The sequence below is a fragment of the Alexandromys fortis genome, unplaced genomic scaffold (assembly GCF_014885135.2).
Source record: "Alexandromys fortis isolate MF-2015 unplaced genomic scaffold, M_Fortis_MF-2015_v1.1 scaffold_28, whole genome shotgun sequence".
NCBI lineage: Eukaryota > Metazoa > Chordata > Mammalia > Rodentia > Cricetidae > Alexandromys > Alexandromys fortis.
Window position 1 is genome coordinate 6,145,772 of NW_026067901.1, and position 21,764 is coordinate 6,167,535.

The window sequence follows — 21,764 nt, forward strand, 5'->3', positions numbered from 1 at the left end:
ATTCGAAGACAACAATAACAAATATATCACATTTGTGGCTGAGGTAAGCAATGCCCATCAATTTTCCCCCAATTGAAGTAAAGAGCTAATTGCGTTATACCACACACTGAAAAGCATTAGAGGGAAACACGGAGCTTAGTGAGTGTTTAGCTTTAAACACAGTAAGGAAGAGGCTTGTGGTGTGTAACTTTCTAGAAGACACGTGGTCAGGGGCACAAACAGAATGAGTGCTTTTACTACTCGTCTAGGGTAAGCCATTCCCAAGCTGTGGGGAGGAAACCAGAAACACATCTGCAGAACGGAGTCGTACTGTAAACACATGAGGATCTGGATATCCAGGGTGACCAGAAGACTCTTCAAATTTGAACGTCAAATACCTGGGGGTTTGTGTTCATCGGAATTGTTGGCAACTCTTACCTCGCACAACAAGGTCAGCGGAAGCTGAAGAGTTGTCCACGATGGTCTGTGCCGTGCAGGTGTACCTTCCGGCGTGTTTCAGCTGGGCATTGCGAATGAGCAGCTCCCCATTGGCATCGAGCTATGGGCAAAACCAGAGACTGGTCAGTCAGTGCGTTTCCATGAACCACACAGTATTTAGGATATGGAGGTATATTGCTTTCTCCTACGAGGAAGCATCTGTGAAAGACCTGACAAGTGCATGTCTTTGTTCAACGTCTGCTCCAGTCTCAGCTTTCCAATTGGAAACTAAAGAAACAGAACTTCAGGCCTTTTGGACTCTGGTGTCTTTGGCATCCTGTCAATTAGCAACACTGAAGAGAAGCCAAGAGTGGACCTAGTTGATCAGTAGCTTTTCATTTTTTATTTTGAGAATATTATATTATATTATTATATTTCCCCTTCCTTTCTTCCCTCTAAACCCTCCTATGTACCCCTCCCTATTCTCCTTCAATTTTTTATCACTAATTGCTATTGTGTGCACATGTGTATTTACACACACACACAAACACACACACGAATATAACCTGTTCAGTTCATATACAGCTACTTGCTACTTAGTACTTTTAAAGAAAAATGTCAGCCTCTAAGAATCTTAGTGATATCAAATGTTTCATGGCTGTGAACTGTTAGTTTAGTTTTGCAAAGCTGAGTAAATTGACTAAATTTAAGATGTTCCACAGTTTATCTTACAAAGATGCTAAAATCTTACAGAACTATCCAAATGGATGGTGATTCTACTGTAATGTAACTTGACATCAAATTATAATCCATACAAGGATTTGGGTCTTGTTCAAGATTCTTCCCAGTGTTAAGAATATACATATATGTTCTGCTTGGCTGTAGGTTCTACCACGTGCTGAGTTCTCTTCCGCACACATCTTCAACCATTTGGATGTGTGCCCTTTACATGGCTGAGGAGGTGGAGAGTCAAAGCTACTAAAGTTCTGGCCCATTTGATTTCATTCACAACCCCAATGCCTAATAGAAGCTTAAATTTAAGCCAATCAAGAACCAACTCTGTCTAAAATATTAGATCCTGAGTAGGCAGTGACAGGCTCATGCAAGAATTGCAAGAAAGTCAACACACACTCATTGCTCTATATCTGGTGAAGGCATGTTGCTGCAACCCAACCGGAGGAAAGCGAAGGGAAAATATCCGTATCCTTTTTAGTACAGTGTGCATGTGTGAAATAGGTTCTGACATTTTTACACAGGCAGCTAACACTTTCCATCCTCAGGAGAGGCCGGGGCTCTCGGTGGTTCATAGAACGCTTACAAAGCAAGTGAAGATCACGGGTCTCAGCACATTCTCGCCACAAATTAGATGCAAATGTTCACTTATTTTCACTAAAAGCCGCAGCTTGGCTGCATCACAGTTTCTTCCCTTCAGATGAGGGGAGTTGAATCACATCCTGGAAATTGTGATAGCAAAGTTCGGGGGATATTCCAGCGTGTGTATGTGGTTGACCACAGAAGTCTCCCAAGTTTAAATCAAAAGACTTCCAACATATAAATGCCCATTCCTTGCTTCCTCCTCCACCATACACTAACTGTAAAATAATTATTGCAATAAATAAAAATTAAACTATTACTAATATATATGAACAAATCGACTCAAAGAACGTGCAAGTAAAGCAACATGGTTAATCCAAAGCATGCTTTGTTCCTTTGAAATTGACAAGGCTGCAAAAAGGCATGTCTTTTAAAGCATGCACTTGGTGAACACAAACAGAGATTATTAAATAGGTCTAATAAATGTGCTCTACTTGAAGCAAGACTTTCCTTTGCTCTTGGTTTGCTAGAGAGCAGCTACACCAGATACACCATAGGCAGCCTCACATGCTAACAGCATCCAAGGGCTCCTCTAAGAGCAGCAAGAACATCTATCGCAGACAGCCTCTCCTGATAGTGGTACTCCACGGCTGCTCTAGTGGGAGCAGTTCAGTAGGAAACTGTAAAGAGCTGTGGGGTGCTGTGGAGTGCCACTGGAGCTGTGAGGAACCTCTGGAGCTGTGGGGAGCTGTGGGGAGCTGTGAGGGTCCTCTGGAGCTGTGGGTGCCTTTGGAGCTATGGGGAATCTCTGGATCTGTGGGTGCCTCTGCGGCTGTGGGGGGCCTCTAAGACTGGCAAACTTTGGAGTGCCCTGGGATTGTGGGGGGGTCTCTGAGCTGCGGGGGGCCTCTGGAGCTGTGGGGACCTGTGGGAGCATCTGGAGCGGCTGAAACTTGTTGCATGCACAAACACAAACTGAGCTGGAACCCCGTGGGAAAGCTACAAGTTTTAATCAACCCCAAGGCAATCTTTTCATATCTGATACCCAGGACTAGCTTACTTCTTTCCTATGTAGAAGTTGCTCTTCACAGATGTCAGATTAACTTACTTTCCTTTTTTAAATTTAAGGCAGGTGAAGTGGCAAAATAGTATAGTTACATCCCACAGCAACCGATTTCACTCACGCAAGGACCTTCCATATGTGTTTTGTGTCACTGTTTGGTTTGACACACTGCCTAGTGTCTTTCTTCCTGCTAGCTTCGCTCTGTCTACTGCTGAGCACCGAGAATACCAGCATCATGATGTCCGTGCTACTAAAGCCTCAGCAACTGTTTTATGATAGCACCTTGAATCTCAAAAGAAGGTCATCCTCTTTAATAAACACAAACCGTATTTTCACACATACAACTGACACTAATTCTCTCATATTCAATACCTAAGTTAATATAGGTTTTAATATTGCATCATTTTAATTACTTGTGTCTAAATTTTGAATATTAAAAAAACTCTATAAGGTATGCCATCAAACATTCAAAAACTCACATATGTAAGGGAAGCTGTAATTACTAAGAGATCATTCGGGGGTTGCCTGGATATGCTGACAGAAACTGGGCCAATGACTCGAGCATTCACTTTTGACCAATTGGCCCATTTTTAAAGAAAACACACAATAAGAAATTTGTTTGAGCTTTTTGCGAAACATTTTTTTTTTGTTAAGGAGCAATATGCCAAAGCTTTGAACCTCATGGGTTTGTTTTAGAGTTGAAGGAAAACTTGGATATGACTTAATTCATGAGGTTTTCATTGGTTCCCATTAGCCTCAGAGTTCTCAACATTTCCAAAGGAAGGAATGAGAGAAACCCCATAGGCTGGGTTCTTTGCCATTCACTAACCTACACACATACACACACACACACACCATTTTCATAAAAGCAACTTTACTACCTTTATTGTATATTGTTGTTCTTAATTATATTTCCTTGGGAAAAGTAATCCTGCTAAATTTTATAAGTGTGTCTGTGTGTGTGTTCAGTCCTCAAATCCAAGAAAGTAAACATAGCAAACATGGTGGCATATTGCCTGAATCCAATAATGGAACTTTCTGCTCAGCCTCACCTACAGGCACCATGCTAGAGAGAGACACTGTCTCAAGCAAATTAAATAAAAACCATTTATGGAGCCTGAGGAAAGACACCCAAAGATCTTTTGGACACCACATGCATCCACATACTTGAGTACATGCAACCATACCCTAGACAACCCCTTCCACACACATGCCCTCTTACATATACAAAAGAACAAAGGCTTATTGCTGTAAACGATCAATAACCAGTTCTTAATGACCTGTCCATTGTTTCTTGTTAAGCATCAACTTGGGATTGTGCAGTCTCCACTTTGAGGTTTCAGTTTTTGAAAGAAGCTAACTTAACTATAAAGCACATTTTTCTACGTGTTTGCTGCCAGGAAATCGCAAAACAACAACAACAAACCCAAGAGCAAGCAGCAGCAGGGATGTGAGACACGGGCCGGTGAAGATCAACCTTAGGGTGATTAAGTGCAGCATGCTTACCCAAGTGGGAAAAGCTTCAAATCTCCAAGTCTGGTTTTGGATTGCACTGACCTACTCTGGTTCCCTCTGCTCAAACTTAACTCTAACCTTTCTCAGGATGATTTTCAACCCCCCTTTACTAACTGCACTCTGTTTCTCCATAGCTCTGGACAACACAGAGCTAGTGACTTTAAAAAGAAATGAAAATATCTTAATTTTTCTTGATTTCTGCTTGAATTTAATTCTTCACTTTCTGTTCTCTTGATTGTCTAGCAGTACAATTCTTTCTATGTTTCATTTTTAGTATAAAAAGTTGTTTCTCAAAAATCCAAATGCTTTTTAATGCCCTGTTTCACATGATGCAGTTACTTTGTAAAAGAAAAAGAAAACTGCTTTAGAGAAAGAAATCTGTTTTCTAATGGTATGGTACAATAATCAGTCAACATACATTTTCACTCCTGAAACCACACTGACAGTCAATGCACACCCTCACACCTGCAAACACACTGACAGCCAATGCACACCCTCACACCTGCAAACACACAGTCAATGCACACCTTCACACCTGAAAACACACTGGCAGCCAATGCACACCCTCACACCTGAAAATACACTGACAGTCAATGCACACCTCACACCTGCAAGGATACTGACAGCCAATGCACACCCTCACACCTACAAACACACTGACAGTCAATGCACACCTCACACCTACAAACACACTGACAGTCAATGCACACCTTCATACCTGCAAGGATACTGACAGCTAATGCACACCCTCACACCTGCAAACACACTGACAGTCAATGCACACCTTCACACCTGCAAGGATACTGACAGCCAATGCACACCCTCACACCTACAAACACACTGACAGTCAATGCACACCTTCACACCTGCAAGCACACAGTCAATGCACACCTGCAAACACACTGACAGCCAACGCACACCCTCACACCTGCAAACACACTGACAGCCAACGCACACCCTCACACCTGCAAACACACTGACAGTCAATGCACACCGTCACAACTGGAAGCATCAGAATTGATACCGGTGGGGATGTTCTTGGATCACCACTGATATCATACTTACACCCTGTGCTGTGTAGGCTCCACTTGCCTTACACTGCAAAGGCTGCTACCAGTGTCTGAAGACAAAATTAATGTGGATTATATTAGTGTAAATGGGACATTAGGCAAGATTTTAGAGTGAAATATGACTTGAACAATACTGTCTTGCTGCGTTTCCAGCAAGCAGAGAATTATTTAAGTAGATATAGATATTAATATTGCATCATAACCAGAATGGATGACAATAACAGGGGCAGCATCAGGACACAAGCTCTTTGGGATTATATGTTTGGGTTTACTCCATCTGTCCAATCTTCAGTTTTCCTACCTCTGAACTTGAGACTACTTTACTGAATATTGCTGCAATGGACACATGTCAAAAACCTGGAAGCTATTTAATCCAAAACTGACAAAACAATATTTGAGAAATGTAAGGTAGTGATACCTATCCATCGCCCTCAGAAATGAAATGCATAAAATATTTCATCTCAAACTTAGTGCCCAGTAAACTGATCACTGATGTAAATTTTGAAATTAAGATCTAATGACAGAGAGGTGGAAAAACAACTTATAGAATTTTAAGTGGGAAACAATTGCTCTATCACACAATTTACCAAAATAGTCAACAGGGATGACTATTCACTATCAAGCAGGTTATAAGCATCCCATCATCCTTGTAAAAGTGCTCTGAGGAAATTGGTTTAGGAAACCTATTAATAAAGTAGCATTTTATAGGATGGAAGGATGTTCAACAAGCAGGTGTAAAAGAGTGTAGGGTAAAGGTGTAAAAGTTGACTATTGTCAGGTGAAGTTGGACAGAGGCGCTGAGGACTCAGATGGTATCTTTGAATTTCTCTCAAACCTCTAGGGACTTCCTACTAGACTGAACTTTCAACATCTTAGGAAAGAAATCAGGAAGATATAGGAGAGTTCATTAATCTGGTGTATTCATGCAGAGAGTTACCGAGACAATGAGTATATCACAAAACCAGTGAAGGAAAATGATCCAAAGCAGTAGTCAAAATTAGGCAGCTATGGGCCATCGAGGTGTCTTGGTGAGTAACAGCCCTAGCCACGGAAGCCTGAAGGCCTTAGTGTGTTTCCTAGAGCCGACATAAAAAGACAGATGCAGTGGCGGGCTTCCAACAGTCAAGTATTGCTAGAGTGAGAGGGTAGACGGACATAGTACTGGACAGAAGCTTGGTGGTCAGACAGCCTGCAGAAGGCAGTGCATCTGGGAAAATAAGAAGAGACCCTGCCTTAGGGTGCAAAACTCACTCCTGAATGCTGTCTTCTGACCACCACAGATGTGCCATAGCACATGTGTTCCCATACTCACAAACATACACAAAATATAATTTTATAAGATTGTTCATCAACTAAATATTTGCCAATCATTTGCCACCACAGATGATTGATAAATGTCATATATATGAATACATAGAGTGTTTATGACTACACAGTGTTTATGTACATATTATAAAACAGTCTATGTATTATATTATATAGAATGTACATATATAATCTTAATAGATAACTTTAAGATCTTTCTAGAAAAAGAAGGGTTATAACATAAGTTATTACTAAAATTAATTTTAGTGGTATGTTTACTTTCAGAAAGTGCCTGTTAAATTCGAAAACAAAAATTGCAGTAGTTTTATAACTGGATGTTGAAAATAGATAATTACTTGCCACTAACCCTTAGCAGAATAATATAATGTAGATAAATTGTTTTAATCACTTATTGTATTAAACTGTTAATTTAAATAGCTAATTTATTAATATTTTATCTAGACATGAATTTTGTTCAAACACAAATAAAACATTTACTAGTCATTGTTGCATAAAGCATAATATTCTGTGAGTTTTAACTAAATCTATAAAGGAATAAGTAGCAAATTTAATGCAAAATGTTACATAGAATAGCACCATTAATGATAGGACAGTGTTAGTTGTCCTTTTGTTTTAGCGACAGCATAAAAGCATACAAAAGGACAGTAATGCCTTGTGACTTTCCTTCTGGTACTTATGGGACTCCACAAAGAAAAGAATTACAGTGAGACGTAGCACTGTGTATCACCTCACTGTGTAGTAGGAAATGTGATGAGATGTATTTGCTTCAAGATTGGTGCTTAAATTAGTCTGGGCCGTGAATCCTCAAACCTTACGCACGGCTGCCACTCAGTGGTCAAAACTGGAAATAGCAAGCTGGAATAAAGCAAGCTTGATTTTTTTTAAATTTATTTATTTATTAAAGATTTCTGTCTCTTCCCCGCCACCGCCTCCCATTTCCCTCCCCATCCCCCAATCAAGTCCCCCTCCCTCGTCAGCCCAAAGATCAGTCAAAGCAAGCTTGATTTTTAAATGATTTTTTAAAAAAATTGAATGGGAAATGAAAATTCATGTAATAAAAATTAAATTTTATGTCTAGATTATTTTTAGTATTAACCACTTCTATTATTAGTCATTGGAAGTAATTATTGAACATTATGATACCATTGTTGCATTTTAGACTCCGTATCTCTGATTTTTTTGTATAATTATATAGACATATAATTATAAATTTTGTTTGTATACAACTTTGCTTGTCAGTGTTTCTTTTGCCTTAGTCTTATGGCATAGGTAAAGCCAGTCCATTCTTTCCCTATATCAGAATCATCCCCCAAATTAAGAAAAATGTCATATGTTATTTAAGAGATAGCCAAAGGGACATTTTTTTTTTCCTGTGCAAGTTTGAGCAACAGAAAATCACAGCCATCTGTGCCTTTTCCACCCCACCGATGTCCCCAATGTGTTTTCACTCTCTAAGTCTCAGGTGGAAGTTTTCCCAACAAACCCGGAAGCTGGGGCTAGCCATGAGGGCTGTCCCTGAAAGACAGCTGAGACACATTTCTGACACTTTCACTTAAATGCCATTCAGTAGTGAGGTTGCCACTGACTTTTTGTTGAGAACGGAAGACACTAAGAAGCCTTTGCTGGACTTTTGGAGGTTCAGAAGAGAATTGCTCTGATCACTCACTTTACAAAAATGGTTGGGACGTAAAACAAGTGGATTTATTTAATTACAATGGCCACTCTTATCGTGAGACTTTATTTTTATGAATTTAACTCTATTTTTTTTGAAGTGCCAATAGTGGACATTTGCTAATGTGATTCAGTTTTGTCCCATATTTTTCCAGAAAATACAGTCTTGGCTTATCTGTTAGCTGATGGTAGCCACTTGAGTTGAAGAATCCCAATTGGGGCTCACTACCGGCAAGCACTCGGTAGACCAGCCCAGGGCCCGCTATTTACTGCCCGCTGTGATGGCCCTGTGCAGATGGAGCAGACACAGTCTCAACAACTCATTCCCTATCTAGGCTCTCATTTTTTTCCTTTAGTATAACAACCATTTCCTTCCTCTATTTCTTTTTCTCATTTTTTTCCTTTTTCAACTAACTTTTGTTATAGTGGGTATTAGTGTCAAATAACCCAGGGTAACTATTATTTTAAAGAATGTACCTAGGCTGTAAATGTGAAGTTTCACCATAATTAGGGTAATTTATACCTCCCAAATCTATTTATATAGACTTCCTTGAAGATAGTAAGCTCCACAGCTATTACTGCTTATTACAGCTATTACAAGCTCTGCTTGTCATCTTCCAAGGTGGTAGGTCAGAAATTATTCAATTTATTACACCAAGAATAAGTGAACTGGAAACTTCATTTCTCTATTTAAGACTTATTGATTTCATTAAAAACTGGGGGGGGACTTGTCTTTCAAAAACTACCAAATAATGTAAAGAATTATTAAACTGATAAAGATTATAGTTCCAGTTTAACTAATGATAGACAAGTTATATTAAGAGCATCATAAAAGTTTCACTTATAAGATCAAAATATAACATATTTTGTTCCCTGTCAATTATATTAAGTTTAAGTGTAGTTTCGGCTCAGAAACCAAATTTGCACATCTACTATTGATTTTTTTTTTTGGCCAGTGCCAGTAAAGAACTGGACTTTACAGTGAACATGCAGGGGCATCACATGCACACTGAGAGAGTTCTGAACACAGTGCAACTATCTAGAAATGTCCCTGTCTAGTTAAAGAACATCTTACTCTACTTGAAGAAGAAGCCCTAGACAAATGAAGTACAGGCATCTGGTCAACCTGAAGCATAATGGTATTATAATTTATAAACATTTATTCAGATTTCATGTGATGTAAAAATTCTGAAATATCCCATTGAGTTGGTTCAAGCTTGTGCATACATTAATAGCTGGTTTTGAAGTTAGTGTTTTCTTTTTCCCTTTTATGATTGTTTCTATTTTTTTTCTTGAGACAGGGACTCACTATGTAGCCCACTTTGGCCTCTAACCTTAAGAATCTAAGATTCTCTTGATTTAGCTTCCCAAGTGCTGATGTTCAAGGCATACTTACCAGATCAGCATATTTTCATTTGTTCTAATTGACTTTGTTTCTATCATTTAAATGTTAAATAAAAGTTTCACTATAGTTTCATACATTTGTATTACTGTACTTTGATTATATCCCCCACTACCTTGCTCTCTGTGTCCTGTGCCGTCTTATTGGTCCCCTTCTACAAACGTAATTCCCATTCTCAACACATCTTCATAATTAAGGACATGTGCCAGATACACAAGTTCCTAAGTAGTAATCTTTCCAGAGAGGAGAAGGAAGCACGAGTGGGTGTACCCTTATGGCCTCAGCAGTGTCCACACCCCCAGTGATGTCTCTATGGAGGTCAATCCCCTGCATTACTTCCTGGCATTCTCTCTGCCCTCTAGCGGCTGTGTTAAATGACAAGGTTTGTGGAATGTACAATTTCCAAGTCTAAAAATTAACCACTTCATCTATTTCAAGCCACACAGACTTGTTCATGTCTTGAAACACAAACATTTCATTGATTTTTCACCTCCACAGAATGAAATAAATAACTTTAAATTAATCAATATAACCTGGAGTAAGTTCAATGCTTTCTCTCATTCGAATTAGAGTGAAATTGATGGGTTCTCTGGTACAAATTTAATTGGGTAAAGTTCACATCAATACAAAAATCATATAATAGAAAAATAAACCTAAAGATCAATACATATTTGAGAATATTACACCCAGACACTTCAATACTAGTCCTTTACAAATGTTTCAGAGTATCATGATTAATCTAAGAAAAATTAGAAGCTTTTTACATGAATGTCACATCATAAAAATTTAAAATATTATAGAATAGTATTATGTTTATGGATTTTTAAGTGTGTGTGTGTGTGTGTGTGTGTGTGTGTGTGTAAGCTATGGTATATTTTCAACAGAGAGCTACTTTTGGGAGCTGGTGTTGGGAGCTATGTGAGTTCCAAGGATTAAACTCAGGTCCAGAGATTTGGTGGCATACTTATCTGCTAAGCTATTTCTCTGGTTCATGACTGAAGTTTTAGTGCAGATACATAAGAATCATTGGGATGTTAATACGATGAAATATAAAACACATACCATATAATTCCTCTGGTAATGAATATGTGTAATTTCTTTGTTAAAATCAATCACGTAGCCATTGAAGGACCAAACAAATGTGAGATCCAGGGAAGGATCGAAGGACGCAGCACACTGCATTGTAGCGTTTTCTCCAACAGTGATATCAGCATTAATTGGGGCCAAAATGATTCGTGTGGGATCTGCATGTTTTGAAATAAAAAAGAGTAAATCACATTAAAAGACATTATGAGGCATCATATTATCTGGTATTGAAGAAGTTCTGCCACCTGAGGACCTCTGCTAACCATTATGAATAAGCTTTGGGTGGCCTTAAAACTGAACTTCAAGTACCTCCCAGCAGCTCTTCCAAAACCCTACAATGTGGTTTAAGGGTGGTAACAACTTCAGATCCTAAAGCTCATTCAATGAAAGTGGGCCAGATATTTATACTAAAAGATGCAATGAACAGTCTAAATATTTCCAAGGCAGATCACACACATGTGCATGCACACATGCACATACAGACACACAAACCCAAGTAACAAAAAATCCAATACAACATGACAAACCCACATTAATTATCCCCAATGAAAGCAACTTAGATGACAGGACAACTAATTCAAAAGAACAACTATGGACATGCTTAAATGGCTCAAAGGAAATACAAGTAAATCTTAAAATGAAAGCCAGTAAAACACAAACAGCTTAATAAAATGAGAACAATTCAGGATATATGAAAATATATTTCAATAGAGAGATACAATTACTGAAGAAATTCCCAACTAAAATAAAACTTAAAATGAAAACTTTAGCATGTCTATTAAAAAAGTGTAGTAGACTCACTAATAAAATATATTTAGCAGAAGATAGATTATTAGACTTAAAGACAAGGAAGAAGAATTGGATCACTCTGTCAAATAAAATAATAAGTTTTAAATAAAATAATAATTTTTAAACATGAACAAAAACATGTAGTCTTGGGACAAAAAAGCCCTGTTATGAGTGACTTTCCTCTGGGATTAGAGACCTCCATCTTTGGTTGTTCAGATGTACCTCTTGCAAAGTGATTATCTACTCTGAGCTTGTTGATTGTGTATACCCTTCATAGAGTGTTATCGGATCCCTACTACCTGTTATATACATCTCTGTCTTCATTGCATGTGACTCAGATAGGGCCAGAGTGTCTAAGTTGGAGAGACTAGGGAAATCTCTGCGGTTATGGGAAGCCCTCACCTCCACTAGGTAAAGGCTTTTCAGGTGTGGCCTGTTGTGGTCGGAGCACCCACATTCCTGCAAGCAACTTCTCACATATATGCTCTCCCAGGAAGCCCAAGAAGCTCATTGGCTCCTAAGAGAGAACTTTGGTAGAACCATGCCTCAGTTTGTCATTAGGACCAAGGGGAAGATGTTGCTTCATCTCCCCAAGAAAGGAAGTATAGCCAAAAGTGTAAATGTATAAAACTGTGATATAAATAAAGGAAAAGGAATAAAGGTTAAAGGAACGGAATATATTTTTTTAAAGACTCATAGAAGAACAATTCTGAAATCCAGGGAAAGAGCTGACCACTAAGATGAAAGAAGCATATAAATCGATCTATCAAACAAACAAACAAAAGTCAAACACCCAAATAGTATCAGAAAGAAACTCCCTGTGTCATATAATTGTCAAAGCTCTAAATGTACAGAAAAAGAGTATTAAAAACTGCAAGAGAGAAACACCAAGTCACAAAGAAAGGGATATCCATTAATTCTAATGATGGCAAGTTTTTGATGATGACTTTTCAAAGTCTAAAAGACATAGAATGATGTCCTACAAGTTCTGCAAGACTGCAGATGCTCACCAGACAACTATGCTCACTCAGATACTATGATCACTAAGATCATGATTGAAGGGAAAAGAAAAATTTTCCATGATAAAAGCAGACTAAAAGAATTTGCTATCACCAAGACACCCCTACAGAGTATAGTGGAGGGATATCTCAGATTGAAGAGAAAAATAAGTATATCCAAGAAACTAGAACAGAAAATAAACAATGTTAGGTCAGCTCTTGAGCAGAGGAAGACCAAGAAAAGAAATACTACAAGATTAACAAAATGGCACGCATCAACACATATCATTTAATAATAACTTTGAATATCCACTCTTTTAGGTCCCCATTCAAACAGCATAAGCTTGCACAGATTGGAAAACAGCACCCATCATTTTTCTATCTCTGAGAAAATACCTCCTTATCAAAGATAGATAGATGTGAAAGGATTAGCAAAGGATTTCCACGTGAATAGAAACAAGAAATAGTTTATAAGAGGACTATGATAGCACAGGATATAAGACCAACAATTGACAAATGAGATCTCAGAAAGCTAAAAAAAACCCTTCTATACAGCAAAGTAAGTCATTTGTCTAACGAAGAGGGAACCCACAGAATAGGAAAAAATCTTTGCCAGCTATATTTCTGACAGAGGATTAATATTTGGCATACATAAAGAACTCAAAAGACTAATCATCAAGAAAATAAACAACTAAATCCAAAAAGAAGACATCACTTTGAACAGAGTCCTCAAAAGTAGAAATTAAAAATATCTGATAAATACTTAGAGAAATGTTCAACATCTTTAGTCATTAGGAAAATGAAAATTAAAACTATTATGAGATTCCATCTCACCCTAGTCAGAATGGCTACATGAACAAATCAACGGACAACAAATGTTGGCAAGGATGTAGATACAAAGGAACTCTTACATACTGTGAGTAGCCATCATGGATATAAGTGTAGTGGTTCAGAAAATAGTGAGAACTGGAACTCCCATATGACCTGGTTATCCCACTCCTGTGCATGCATATACCCAAACCACTCCACATTCCTTTCCTCAGATATTTTCACACCTCGTTTATTGCTTCTCCAGCTAGGAAGTGAAATCAGCCTAGTTTACACAATCTGCTGAATGAATAATAAATGTGTAGCATATGCAAAGAATAGAATTTTGTTCAGCTACAGATAAAATGAAAATGGGAAATTTTCAGGTGAATTGATGAGACTAGAAAAAAAAAATGAGCAAGGTAAGTAACCCAGGCTCAAAAAGATAAAAACATATATTTTCTCTCATATGTGGTTCAAAGCTTCAAATATTTAGAGTTTTTTTTTTTTTTGGTTTTTCGAGACAGGGTTTCTCTGTGGTTTTGGAGCCTGTCCTGGAACTCGCTCTTGTAGACCAGGCTGGTCTCGAACTCACAGAGATCCACCTGCCTCTGCCTCCCGAGTGCTGGGATTAAAGGCGTGCGCCACCACCGCCCGGCAGTATTTAGAGTTTTTATATTTAAACTAGAATATCTGTTAAGGTAGGTGACCAGAAAATGACTGTTGAGATGGGAAAATTCCTTAAGGGTGAGTATATAGAATGTCACAGGCGATATAAAAACAAGTAGAAGAAATCTAAGGAGTAGAAAGTCTAATCAGGAATGGGTGTTAGGAATGTACAAAAGGTTAATCAAAACTAAGGACCTATGAAAAGTACATACAAAACTTACTACTTAAAAAATAAATTTTTGAGTTAGAAGGAGAGAGAGAGTTACAAGGGAGCTATCCTTCTGGTCTAGGATTATTAGGATTATTATTAATAGGTTATTCCTGAAAATCAAGGGTGGCAGGTAAGTGATAGCTCTTGATGTGTTATTGCATGGACCAGAGATTCCCAATAACACAGGACCCTTGCCACTATAACTAGTTTGCAAAAGCTACGGACAAAAACAACACATATACCTTTGGTTACAAAGGTATAGAGAAATGAAGCTAGAACTGAGCCTAGAAGCTTTCCCTCTCCAAAGAGGAAGCGGGTCACAGGGGTGGGAAGGGTGTTAGAGATGGCAGTTATCACAAGCAGAGTGCACATGATACTTGTGTGAAATTGTAAAAGAACAAACTCAATAAAATGTTTTAAAAAGGAATAAAACCCAGTATATTCTGATCCACTCTCTAAAAGAATAAGATGTTTTCACATTTATTTCCAGTAAGAACTCCTCAGAGGAGGGAACTTTCCCAGCAGGCTTCTGAAATGGAAGCTCATCACTACATTGATTGTATTAGCACCTTAGTATTGAATGGTATATATGCAGGACTGCAAACTCAAGCATCATTTAGTAAACATGACTCAAATATCAAATGATTTCTTACTTGTGATCACCAGAGTCCCAGTGCTATTGGCTTTCCCCCTATTATTTTCTGCAAAGCATGTATAGACTCCTCCATCGTTCCTTGTAATGTTATTGATTTCCAAGCTACCATCTTCCCATATGAGTATTCTATAAAAGTAAAAAAAAAACCACACAATTCATAAAACTCATTTAATAACATATAATACTGTTGTACCTTACATTACAAATGCTATTATTACAATTTATACCAGTTTCTTCTTCTTCTTCTTTTTTTTTTTTTTATTTTTCCAGACAGGGTTTCTCCGTAGCTTTTGGTTCCTGTCCTGGAACTAGCTCTTGTAGACCAGGCTGGCCTCAAACTCACAGAGATCCGCCTGTCTCTGCCTCCTGAGTGCTGGGATTAAAGGCATGTGCCACCACCGCCAAGCTACCAGTTTCTTCTTAATACATTTTAAGACATTTTCAAGGTCTAGCCTTTCCATCAAATGTTCATTCTTGGCATTGGCGGAGTGCTGGGAAGCTAAGCTTCATCACTTTCCTAGATAACTACTAGGATCCCAAGGCAAATTCATTTGTGCTCCTGTGTGCCCAGGCTAGTTATTTTTGTAAGTTTTCTTGTGATATCCTTGACCCCCGACCCTGGCTTGTACGGTTCTTCCTCCCTCTCTTTGGCAGGATTCCCCATTGGCCCAGTGCTGGGCTGTGGGTGTCTTCTCTCGCATTCTATTATCCTTAAATTCAACATTAAATATTTGTTACTTCTTTGACTTTCTTTAACTAAATCATTTTCTAAACTTTATCTTCTAGTTTTCAAAACAATAGAAATATTTGTTCTTTTAAAGGACAGTCTGATAAAAAAAATTAGGATATCTCTATCTTACTAAGCAATGTTGAAATTCTGCTCCAATGTGTAGTAAGATTCTCTTCCGTCTCTTTCATTATCCAGTTCTAACTTACAGCTTACTTTGGAATCTGTTTTAGAATAACAAATGCAGCGTTGAAATAAGACAACAGCAAAAAGTCTTTCTTTGTTGCTAAGGAGGATTTGAAACCAGGCCTCTTTCTCCAAATGTGAAGGAACATAATGAGTCACTGTACCATGCTCTGTACAAAGAAACTGGGCACTGTGTTTTGTGAAGGCCACAGACTTTAGCCTGATGCCATCTTGACTGGAATCTGGGGACTTCGCAGTGAGGTCAGTTCTTGTAGACATAAAACTCCTCTTAGAAGCACTTTTGGACAAAGCAGTTTACATATATGTCATATAGATTACTATATCATATAATGACTATAATAATGTATATACTACTATACATGGTATCTATTATAGGTGGCGCTATATATAATACATTGTATATAGTATACATATTATATATATGGCATGTATATGTGTGTGCTTAAATTTGGTCTTTATCATGTTCAAAGTGTCCTATGTCACACCGTGACATTTCAGCCAGTGCATTTTTCTCAGTGACAGGATTTCATATAAGTACCATTAGACTATAATGGAACCCAAAAGTTCCTATCATCTAATGGTGCTATAGCCATGGCAGTGCCAGATGCAAGGCATTGTGGATCCTGGAGCTAAAGACTTCCTACACTGCCAGTCTACACCTTTTTAAGTGTTGGGTACCACATGCCGTTCAGTAATGACAAATGACTACACTTCTGCCTTGCATACTTGACATACTTATTCCTTCATATACTTCTTCATATAGCATGAAAATGGAACAGGCACTCTGCAGGCACAAAAATCACTGGTTTGTTAAACTACTCTTTATAGAGATATTCATCCAAATAAAATTATATTTATTCTTATTGACCAATGTTCAGACTTTAATTTCAAACAATTCATATTTGTCTTTTATCTTTTAAAATTCATTTAATTAAATATATATTATCGTCAACATTCAAAAAATTCTTGCAGATAAACCCTCTATTATAAAGGTGATTGATGACACTGAATTATTAATGAACTAACATAGTAATCAATAATTGAACTTGGAGACTCCATGAGGAAGCCACTCGGCTGACTTGAAAAACACTAAGCACAGTAACATTGTGAAATCTGAGGAGCCAGGGACCCTCAGCTCTGCCCCAATCTGACCTGACCTGCTGCTGTTGACCAGCCACTCTGTCCCTTTGCTCCACGAAAACTTGGGTTTCGGCGCAGCCTTGGGCTTGCATTCAATGATAACTCTTCCTCCTTTAGCAGCCAGGATCTTTTTCTTCATGGGATTCATTTCAAAAGTTGGAGCTAATGCTACAAGGTAAACAGAGGATTATCATTGTCCGTTAGCTATCAAACCCAATATTGCTTCTGGATTGTAGCTTCTTTTATAGATCAATAATCTATAGGAAGGACTGAGGTAAATATGATCAGTTGTAGTTCATGGGCATCGCATACATAACCTTTTATTTGATAATTTAATAACATCTCTTCATCTCAATGGATAATTGCTGATAGCTTTATCAGCCACTACAAATTTTAGTTTTAATCATATGTTATGTTCCTGCTCACCAAAAAAAGCACCTTGAATTCAATTGTTCTGTTTTGATTCTACAAGGGAACTTAGTGGAAAAAGATGGTGAGAACTCCATGTACTACAAATATTATATCAATATAAATTTTCACTTATGTGCACCGCCTTTCCTCCCAGGATACCTCAAGTGACTAACAAGAGAATTGAAGTCTATTACATTGGTATAATTTTTTTAGGCTATCACAGGTTGTTGGCATTTGAATGTGAAAACTCCTTTCAGTAAATAATGGTATCCCACTTAAATGTCCATTCGCTGAGCACCAATGGAATGCTCCACTCTTTGAGGAGCAAATCCAGGCCTTCAGGACCTCCCTACAGACAGCTAGGAGAAGAGTGGGTCCAGATAACTGGTTAAGAAGCCCATGACACAGCTGAAGTTCATCTTCAAGCCACAGCACAGATGCATAATCATGAAGTCATGACCCAGCGTTTTATAATCCCAGGGACGGTATGCTCTATGTCCTCCAAGCTCCCCCATCTAGTCCACTGCCCAATCCCTTTCGCTATTAGCAGGCACAGTGTGTTCCAGTCATCTGCATCCCATCTCTTCTGGGAACACTTTTCAGGCTGGTGTGTATGTGACTCTATCATTTAGTCTCGTGATTCTTAAACGTCAACTGCCTGTCAAAGTCATCTGAGCATCTAATTAAAAGGTCTGCTGGGCAGGTTGATGGTGGGAACTGGAGTATTCACATGTGACAAGCTCTGAGAGCTGTTACAGCAGCTGCTGCTCTGGGGAGTTGCTTTTTACAGCAAATATTTAGTCTGTTTCATTGTTCCTTTAGCCTGAATTTTGATAACTGGGAATTTATAGCTTGTGTAACCAACTTGTGCTGTGCATCTAAATAAAAGAAAAGTGAAACGGAATGTGAGCTATGGATACCCTTCTATGGATGCTTTATATGTGGTTTGTTTGATAAACATTTTTATCAAAAATTGGAAAGGATACTGACCCAGGATCTTGAGCTCGGCATTCGCATAAATGGATCCATACGCATTTTCTGCTATGCACTGGTACATCCCAGCATTGTCAAAAGTCACATCATACAGTCTTAGTTCCCCTTTGTGATACTGAGGAGTAAAAGAAATTACACGGCATTGAGGACCACGGGTGTAAACTCTCCCATTCAGCTTTAGGCTAGAACTTAACCTATGTTGTGCGCATCCACCTCCATTCTCTCCTAAGATGCACAGATGGGATTTCTACGGCATGGAGAAGACCAACCCACTTACCATGCCCAGTGGCTCTTGTTTTATTCATCTTACAGAGCTGAGAGTCCACCTGTTCCCCTTTGGACCAGCTGTGAGATTATAGTGGGAAGATGGAGAAGGACCCCACCGCTGTCACTTGTCCCAAGGTTATGATAGGACTTAGCACGTCTCTCTTACCTCTGTTTCTGTGGGATTCAGGGAAACAGTGGTAAAGAGGGGACAATGATATGAGTGGACATGATTCAATAGGAAGGGGGGATGTTGAACAAAGGAAAAATAAGGGGAAAAAAAGAGAGAGGTAGAGATACCATTACAGAAAACTGTTGAAACTGAAAGAAGATACTTTTGTTTTTCAAGGAAGATTTCTGTCTCAGGGCCCAAGTACCCTGAGAAGTGACCAAGCACACAAGTGACTATTGAGTGGCTACCTGAACTGACTCAGGAGCAGCAAGGCTCTTCAGCGTACTTACCGCATATCCGTTTTTCAGCCATCTGATGGTAGGGATGGGCTTCCCTGTGGCCACGCAAGGCCAGTAGAGGTCACTGCCTATGTCCACCTCAGTGTCATTGATATGCTCTACCCACTCAGGAAATGCTGTAATGGAGGAACATCATCAATACCTCAGTGCCCATCACAATCTCAAGGGTCTAAGTTTTGCATTTTATTTTATTCTGGCATGTTTACCAGATATCATGTGTGTGCCTACACAGGTCTATATTCTACAAAAAGACATATATTATCATAGAATCATATAACTATCATTTAGTTAGTAACTATGATTCTAGATTTATTTATTTTTGTTTATATGTATTGTGTGCCTGTATGATTTCATGTGCACCATAAGCATGCAGGTGCTACCAAAGCCCAGAGGGCACTGGGTCCCCTGGAGCTGAAGCTATAGGCAGTTGGAGCCACCTGATATGGGGGGCTGATAACTGAATTCCAGTCCTATGAGTGAGAAAGAAGTGCTTTTAACTTCTGGAGCATCTTTCTAGCCTAGTTAATTGTTTTTATTATTTACAAATTCAAAAGTTAATTGAAGATAAATATTAAATTAATTGATTTGTCCCTTAATAACTTGAATCTTTTGGATATGACAAAATTGCAATTGAGATTTTAAAAGAGCTATGTTTCAATAGTCTATCATGTAAAGGCTATCATATATATATATGTATGTATATATATACAAAACTTGATTGATTGAAATGGACTTCAGCCTCAGTTTTTACTTTTATCTGCTTGGCTGGTAAATAAAAATGCTAAAAATTTCCTCAAAGAAAAAAGAATATTTCTACATGAAAAATCACTCTTGTCAAGCATTTCAATTATCTAAGCAGTCCAAAGAAATGTAAGTAAATAGTACAAACTAAAAAAAGGAATAGATAGATAGATAGATAGATAGATAGATAGATCTCTTAGTAGAGTGGACCATTTCCTTTTAATTGAAAATTAAAAATTAAACCTTGTGTTACATTTATTTTCTCTGGAAAGTGCCATACATATATTACTAGTTATATATATATGTATATATAATGCACATATACATGCTCATATATGTACATATATATGTGTATATGAAATCAGAAAATATTTTCTGAGATCCCCAGATTATCAACATTGAACAACAAATGTCTCTTTACACATACTATGCAGTATACAATCTGATTTAACTTCCTATTTTCACTAACCATTTGTAACATATAGGGAGAACTTTCAGAAATTGAATGCTAGTGAATTTTCTAGTTGAATACACGTTTTATTTTGTGTAGAATCTCTTCGGTACTTTAATGGCATCTTTGCTACCTTGGTCCCCCAAGGTGACATATTGACATCACTAAGCATAATACAATAAAAAGAATAAATAATTGAATCACCTCAGTTAATTTTGTATGTGGTTTCATTATATAGACTTTAAAGATAGTTTGCTTCAACATACAAACAAAAATTAAGGTATCTTCCTAGTAAAGGATAAATGAACTTATTGTAAACAACCTCATATAAATGCATGTTCTGTCACAATGATCCTTTCGGTGCCTTAGATATTTGACAGTTTAGAGCTGCTGAAAACCTGGAGTAAAGTTTTCTAAATGCATTGAAAAAAACTTTATCTATAATTGATAGATCCAGTACAAAAGTGGTAATATTATTAAAGACATTCAGAGAGCCTACAGCTATTTTCCCTCCATTAGAAGCCATTTCACATACACTTGACATGTCGTGTTAATGACATTGGGTATTCAAGTCTGGAGTTTGGGGAAATAGCTCCAAGCTGTAGAACCGTGCTCAGGGCTGGAACCAGAAAAGGATACAGAAAGATCAGTTGCTGACTCTGCTCACTTAGTGGCGTGGTATAAACAGGAGGACTCTGAAGGGGAAACGGGAGTGGTATGTGTAAAGGAAGTGTAGGACACAGGTGCCAAGCACAGACAAGGAGGCACAGAAAGAGGAGAGGTGGATCAAGAGTGACTGCTGATGCTGTCAGGTCTGATCAGATGGCACTGAGAAATGGTCAGCTTCTGGGTGATCATAGAAGAAAGGCTTTAGTAGAGAAATCCTCAGGAAACAAACTGGAGTGAATCATGACGGAACACAACCGGACATGGAGACAACCCTTTTTAGATTCCAGATGACTCTGTCAAAATTTGTGTTTGAGAGAAACTAGCAGAAGATAAACTGAGCATTAACCAGAGTTGAAAACAAAACAGCAGGAGACGGAGGGGACAGAGGTGGATTGCTATGAGTTTGCGTTCAGTCTGGGCTAGGTAGGGAGTTACAGGATCTCTGGGGATATAACGGGAGACCATCACACAGGAAAAACAGAAAATCAGAATGAATTTATTGAAACCTAGTTGTTTATTCCATATTATGGAAAGATGTAATGATGACTTCAGCCTCACTAAGTTCTAACGTTCTGAGCCTGGAGAGATGGCTCGGTGATTAAGAGCACTTGTTGCTCTTGTAGGAGACTGTATCAAATTCTCAGTATGCACATGGCACTAATCACCCTCAGTAACTGTAGTTCCAGGGGATCTCACA

At 38.2% G+C, this 21,764-nt stretch overlaps 1 protein-coding gene across 1 annotated transcript in view; it reads right to left on the minus strand.

Annotated features, from left to right (window-relative positions):
* Cntn1 (contactin 1) overlaps positions 1 to 21,764 on the minus strand; it is a 271,171-nt gene that overhangs the window by 69,640 nt on the left and 179,767 nt on the right. Inside the window, exons 10-15 of the mRNA XM_050130990.1 lie at positions 19,198 to 19,322; positions 18,469 to 18,586; positions 17,085 to 17,235; positions 14,992 to 15,119; positions 10,841 to 11,022; positions 418 to 538 (exon numbers count right to left, since the gene is read on the minus strand). Coding sequence (XP_049986947.1) covers positions 418 to 538; positions 10,841 to 11,022; positions 14,992 to 15,119; positions 17,085 to 17,235; positions 18,469 to 18,586; positions 19,198 to 19,322 — 825 coding nt within the window. The remainder of the gene's footprint in view (positions 1 to 417; positions 539 to 10,840; positions 11,023 to 14,991; positions 15,120 to 17,084; positions 17,236 to 18,468; positions 18,587 to 19,197; positions 19,323 to 21,764) is intronic.